This window comes from Lygodium microphyllum, chromosome 20 (genome assembly GCF_053477565.2).
Source record: "Lygodium microphyllum isolate KBCC chromosome 20, Lygodium_microphyllum_v1.1.10, whole genome shotgun sequence".
Taxonomy (NCBI): Eukaryota; Viridiplantae; Streptophyta; class Polypodiopsida; order Schizaeales; family Lygodiaceae; genus Lygodium; species Lygodium microphyllum.
Window position 1 is genome coordinate 123,059,183 of NC_141154.1, and position 6,592 is coordinate 123,065,774.

At 39.7% G+C, this 6,592-nt stretch overlaps 1 protein-coding gene across 6 annotated transcripts; it reads right to left on the minus strand.

Annotated features, from left to right (window-relative positions):
* Positions 1-1,402: 1,402 nt before the first annotated feature.
* LOC148019340 (arginine/glutamate-rich 1 protein) lies at positions 1,403-5,190 on the minus strand. 6 transcript variants are annotated; one of them, XM_087660950.1, is made up of 6 exons: positions 4,886-5,190; positions 4,297-4,565; positions 3,690-4,007; positions 2,433-2,534; positions 2,130-2,349; positions 1,403-2,032 (listed from the first exon to the last, which is right to left on the minus strand). In XM_087660950.1, the coding sequence occupies exons 2-6, from the start codon at positions 4,428-4,430 to the stop codon at positions 1,766-1,768; spliced, it is 1,041 nt and encodes a 346-aa protein (XP_087517076.1). In that variant the 5' UTR covers positions 4,431-4,565; positions 4,886-5,190; the 3' UTR covers positions 1,403-1,765. The 6 variants fall into 6 exon arrangements, with proteins under 6 accessions (XP_087517076.1, XP_087517075.1, XP_087517073.1 ...); XM_087660949.1 differs by having other exon boundaries at positions 4,685-5,190; XM_087660947.1 differs by having other exon boundaries at positions 4,297-5,190.
* Between the last annotated feature and the right edge of the window lie 1,402 nt (positions 5,191-6,592).

Below are 6,592 nucleotides of genomic sequence, written 5' to 3' on the forward strand. Positions count from 1 at the left end.
AAGGGAGTTGATAGTGGCTTACTTTTAAGCAAACCTTATACAACAATGTAAAATTGATTGAAACTTGGGATAGTTGTTAAATCTTCCTTGGTAATAGAATGAGAAAAATAAGGGTATATATGGAAATGTAAAATAACTTCGCTACTAGGCCAAGAAGACTTATCTCCCACTACAAAACCCATGATAAATTTTCCAAACTCTAATGGACAAGTAAGATAGGCTACATATCCTAACTATACTAGACCTATTATTCATTGGCAAGGATGAACTTAAGGAAGCAAGTGAGAGATTGAACATAAGCAAACTCAAAAGAAAACGTATCTAGACATCAACTCACCTTGGATGAGGATGCAAGTGTAAATCAAGTTGAAAGCATACCTCACTAATGAACACAAGACTAAGTAGAGTTGAGCTAATTGCTACCAAAGTGCACATGCACTCAATTGAGCTAGACAAAAAATGGTATCGAATGTGGCTACATCTAATAAGAAGATTTGAAAATGAAGTAAATGAAATAAAAACAAGAGAGGACGAAAGGAACAACAAGACATCGAAATAAGGCAAGAGACAAATAAACAAGGCGTGAGAGATGCGACATTTTCCATAGTGAAGCTACATTGCAAAAGGACATGCATCCAATGCACATCTAGGGGGGCTCGTTCACAAGTGACGTGAAGAATCATGCGTCACCATGGAGTATCACCATTGAGTAAGAAAATAATAAACTTTGATCTTTGGAGACATACAAGATAAAGTTCAATCATTAAATCAATCAAAATGTTTTAAGGGAACCAAAACATGAATCATTGATAAACTTACACAAGCATCATTCAAAGCGCAACCAAGTGAAGCTGCCAAGATGAAGGCACCAAAGAAAGAGGGCCAATAGACCATTTATCAAGACAATAAAGCCATCCTACAAGAGTCTTGAAAGCCTACACACTAAGTAGCCTAGAGATCATTATGTTTTCAATAACTCTTGTAGTGTTAAACAAATGGGCTTAGTTTTATTTGTGGCACTGGCACCCCAAAGTGGATTCTACCTAAAATATTGTGTATCATTTATCCTATGCACAGTTTAGGCAACTTAAAGGATGTTAATGTAACTTTTTCCTTTCTCTCTCTTTCTTTCAGCAACCATAAATGATCCCCATGACCAATGATTCAAAGTCGACTCACCACATCCTTCAAAGCTCATGCAATACAAGCCTGTAAAAACTGCCTATCCTGGGAATAAGCAGTTGCAAGTTATAGAAATCTAGTAGTGACTACCTATACTACACCAGGAAACTAAACCAGCCTGCACAGTGCTCAGGAAACTATTTTTCTCTTCTATATGAAACTAAAAATAGTTTTTGCCAATTACTAAAATATTTTGCACTTGATTCCTTTCGACCAGAAAATTGGTTATTTTGTGAGGCCAAGGTTACCTTTTATATATAGTGCTGCTACTGCCCACAAATTGATAATCTTATCCAGATTCTCAATGGTACAACTTAATGCAATCATTTTCTCAATAACCAGTTGGAAAAGTAGAAAACTTTAGCATCTAGATCGTGCTACAATTAGGCTTCTTTGGCACATAAATCAGTGTACCTCTACATAGACACCTGCCGATTTAACAATTTTGCCACACCTGCAATGATACTCCTAACTATCTGTTAACTCTAGCCAGCTCTTGTCAATTTTTGATTCATTGACAATTCTTGTGAATCTTACATCTATCCCCATAGACTCCATCAACAAGCTTTTTTTCGTGATGCCCTCATTTTGAACCCAATGCAAAAGACAACTTTGGCCTAGCATTCTTTTTGCCCAAGATTTTCATTTGCTCAGCACGCTCCTTCTCTTCTTCAAGCTTTTTCCTTCTTAGAGCTTCCTCCTTCTGCTTCTGTAAGTTTTCAAGTTCACGATAGCGTTCCTCCTCTATCCTTGCCTGCTCTTCTGCAGCCTTTCTCATAGCTTCTTCCACTTTCCTCTGATTCTCTTCCTGCATTCTCTGCAACTCCTCCTTTTGTCGTCGAGCTTCCTCCTGAAATATCAAAAACGTCAAAGAGAAGCAGAAGATAGCCGACTATGGCATGTCTGCACTGCCAAAAAAGCAACAAAAACTAGGATGAAATTTATACCTCTTTTCGCTGAGTTTCAAAAACAGCTTCTTGCCTCTCTTTCTCCAGTTGGCTCAGTACTTCCTCCGAAATCTTTTTCCTTCCCTCTACTAACTTCTTTTCGACCTCTCCTTGCAAATCTTCTGCTTCAAGAGCTTCTTGCACAATCTTATCAATGGCAGCCGCTATCCGCTTTGAGGCTTCCTCCTCAATTAGCTTCATTTCGGCCTCCTGCTGTCGTCTGCATATGTGACACTACTAATCAACTGCTCTGGTAATAAACATGGACATACACCAAAACACAATAGCTGCAATCATAATTACCCATCAGCTACAGACTGTTGCAGCTTAGCTTTGCAATCAAACCAAATAAAAGTACCTCTTTGATAAAAACCCTCAAGACTTCCATTGAACAATAGAACCTGCCTTCAAATACTCAATGATCAAGCAGATGCTTTTTGTTAGGTCCCAGAACATTTAGAAGACAACACGAGCTTAGATTCATCAAATGATCATTCTGCCATGTGCCATTCACGCTGACTGCAAAAATTGTTTAGTAATTAAAAGAAGGAAGTGAAACTTCAAATCCCACTACTGCCCTTACATTTGCTCATCCTAGCGGTCAGTGTGCAAAAGGACAGGACAAACTCAAACATACAGAACATAACCGGGTGGACTGCCATAAAAACTTTAGGCATAAGAATTTGAGACATCCAAGACAATGTAAGGTCAAATGGCCTGCAACAATATGCCTATGTTTCTCAACTCCTACAGCCCTTAGCCCAAGTGCTGAGATGCTCACCCAGTTCACAAGATAGACATCACAACTTCATTAAGGGTGCAGGGCCAATACCATGATCTCTATTCATCAATGAGATCAAATATCAGCCAACAACCATTCAGAAAAAAGTCCAGCTTGATTCGGTTAGCATACCTGAGCCTGAATAATCAATTTTCCTAAGCTTATTACAGTCTAGACATCATTCCATGTACCCCATCATGTCCTACTCTGCTTACTAGAGAGAAAAACTTATCCCTAACAATGACTGGGTGTGATACAGTGTACTTCAAATCTCAAGAATAAAACAAAAAGCAGCTCCATCGTCATCAAGATAACATGTCTTTCACATAAAAGTTGGTAAGGCTCTAAAGTAACTCTGGACCAGTTTTAGTCGACGATGGTGCATAAGAGACACACAGTACATGCAGGTTTCAGAAATGCTGTGGCACCTGCCAAGAACATATCCCAAGCTGTGGAGACAGATGTTTCACCACCCCATGAACTGCACACTTTACTGATTCATAGAATTAGAACTCACCAAACATAAGGAACGAACAAGAAACTCTCATCACATCTCACATGTGCACATCCTTGACATCACAAACTAAACAGCCTTCGGCTCTGGAAACACTTCACATAGCAACAGCATACCTTTAACACAGAAATTCAGCTCCAGGTTCATTTGGCATGGCAACTAGACCAACCCTTATAAATTCTACAAACAAATGAGTGACATCTAAAGTTCAGTGAGCATATTACAACTCACTAAAAGGGACACCTTAGTATTAAGGGGCATGTACCTTTTCTTTTCTGACTCATCTTCTTCACGGTTCCTTTTCTGATCATGAGGTGGAAGATCAACACTTTCTGATCTCTTGACAGGACTCCTTGGCACACTGCCATCCTTATGCCTGTGTGACTTTCGTGGTGTAGGTGACCGGGTTCGGCGCCGTCTCCTGGTTGTAGGCGAGTGACCCCTGTTATACCGCCTTGAAGATGGGGACCGACTCCTGTACCTCTTTGGTGAAGAAGATCTACTTCTATGCCTGTGCCGTTTTGGAGTGGTAGACCGACTCCTCCGATGTTTCTTGGACGAGGGTGAACGACTTCTATGCCTGCTTCAGATGGTAGAAATTTCAGTGTATTGAACAAGATGTTCTATTCTTCTTAAATATGCACTTATTATTCTTAATTCAGTGTATTAAACAAGGTGTACTTTTCGTTTTAAGAATGCACTTCTTATTCTTTTTAAGGATACACTGTCCCATTATTCCAGCTCCATTGCAACATCTTCTAAGCAATGCAAACTCATTGCAGTCACAAGAAGAGATATGTCATAATGGCATTTACACAGTCTAGAAGTGCCAATACAATTTTGGAATGTCCATGATGCTCCATATACAATACCTGCTGCTAGTACGTAGATCAGGAGACCTGCTTCTGCGATCACGAAGGCTGCTTCTATGCTTGTGATTGGTGTCGGGAGATGAGCGATGTCGTTTGCTTTTGCTGGTAGGTGATATTGAGCGAGACCGCCCCATGTTTGGCTGTCAGAGGCGTGCACCAAAAAACCATACAAAAGGTCACATCTCTGCCTCCAAGATGCCAGCCTGTGCAGCCATAAACCAATGAGCTCTCCTGAAATCCCAATGCCTAATCAGATTGCCTTGGAAGGGCTGCAGGTGGAAAACCAATGTTAGGACCATGAGGTTGAGGTTAATGGGAAAGAAAAACAACAAACACACACACACAGAGCAAAACAATCACACAGAAGCCAAGCAAGTTTCAATCCTACCTTGAGAAAGAGAAAAGATCCACTGAATGAAGCTTTTCCGCCATGGATATGCATCGAACACTAGGCTCAGGGAGCCAAATTGAACAACATTCAGAAGAAAAGACCCACCTTGAGGGGAGGGTTGGGGTGCACTGGCATCGCCACAGGCTTTTTCCCTCGGAGCAAAGGGAAAGTGAAACAGAGCAAACCTAAGAGTCATACCTTTAGATAGATAGCTGGGCAGGGGGTGGCTGGATATGGCGTCTCTGTCTGTCTCGGACGCCGCTGACGGGGCTTGTGTTTATTGGCTCTTCTTCTTTCGACCTCCTTGCTTCTTCTGCTTCTTCTGTGCCTAGTTCTCCCCCTCCTCTCCCCTGTCTCTGCTTCTGCTTGTGCTTCTCCTTCTGCTCTTCTGGGCTGCTTCGTGTTCGTCTTGTGGGTCTCGTCGTCAGAGTGCTTTTGCGTTTGAACGCAGAACTGTGATGGGCGCCCTAAAGCGTAGCTCGGCAAAGCGGTCGGACGGACACCCATGAGAGCCAACGATGGAATCTATCTATTATCTAGTATGTCGATGTCGATATTTAGGCTAGTTACACACCTTTCTTTTAATATTTTATTGTTTTAAATTATAACATTCGATATAATTGTCTTTTTTTAATGCGAGGAAAAATTTTCCATTGATGGAGAATAGTTACAGCATATAAAGGATATGCATCAAGGCATTAGGTCAATGCTACTAGCTTTTTACAAAATAGACGGAAAACCAATGGGTGTTCCTAATACACTTCAGATAGACTATGATCCGATCTTTCGTGGCACAACAACAATTGTATTTGTGTAGACAATACGCAAAAAGCACGAAACAATGAAGGTCCAATAAAAGAAAACCTAGGGAATTGTTAATTGTAGAATTGTGGCCTCCTTGGGATTCTTTTTTTTTAGTTCTTAGTGGGGCAAGTTTATAACCGTGTGTAAGTAGGCGTCAAGATTGCAGAAAAAATGCAGAAGCATTCACATTTAAAGTACCATAGAAGTAGTGGTATTTATGCGGTAAAGTTCACGTTTAAACTTGAAACTAGAAAGTCGTTTTTTAACATTCACCAGTACGTTGATCTTTTGATGCAATTTTTTGCATGGTGTTGCACTATCATTCCACTAATTGTAGTACGCATGCACTTTCGAGCAAAGGATCTTCCTCACTCTTAAAAATTTGAATATTGCACCCAACTCACAACAAGACGTGTTCATTTAAAAGGTGGAATTTTTGCTTGACAGGATTTGAGTCCCCCCCGATCACAACATGAGGAGAAGCTTGAAAACCAATGGACCAAGTTACTTTTCTTGATAATTTTGGGCATTTTCTGGTGTGTAAACATGATGTTGAATAGTTTGCGCACAGCCCAAGTCGTCCAAGGTTGTGTGTAATTGCCTTTAGACTTCTTAATTAGTATCAATTAAATTTTTGAGATTGTTATATTAAGACTTAAGTACTACTATTATTACTACTGCCATTATCATTATTAAAATTTTGGCAAGCTTGCACTATGAATTGGTCTTATGTTTATGGAATTATATATGAAACAAAGTCAACTCACTCAAATCAATGTCTTGCAATGATTAATCACTACATGATAATGCTCTAGGTAGCGATGATTGGATGTGAGAACATATTGCTAGTAAATACATGTTAAAGCTAGGGGTAGTAGTTATTGTCTTACAATGTTTTGTCATTGCTACAATTTTTTTTAGCATGACATCTAAGATTACTTAGCTACATACAATGGTTGGCTAATCATCAACATCAAAGGGATCATATTCAAGATCAAAAGATTAGAGTTGAAATTTTTACATCAAAAGAATGAGAAAACACTCGTCTCAATTGTTGTTCAAATCCCATAATTCTAGTTATGGAACTTTCAAGAAAGCTAT

Bases quoted from the DNA above. Each gene is read 5' to 3' on its own strand.
- LOC148019340 (XM_087660950.1), bottom strand. From the start codon at position 4,430: ATGGGGCGGTCTCGCTCAATATCACCTACCAGCAAAAGCAAACGACAT. The intron at 2,350-2,432 runs GTAATTATGATT...TCACATATGCAG, and splicing joins CAACAGTCTGTAGCTGATGG to ACGACAGCAGGAGGCCGAAA. The intron at 2,033-2,129 runs GTATAAATTTCA...TTGATATTTCAG, and splicing joins TTGAAACTCAGCGAAAAGAG to GAGGAAGCTCGACGACAAAA.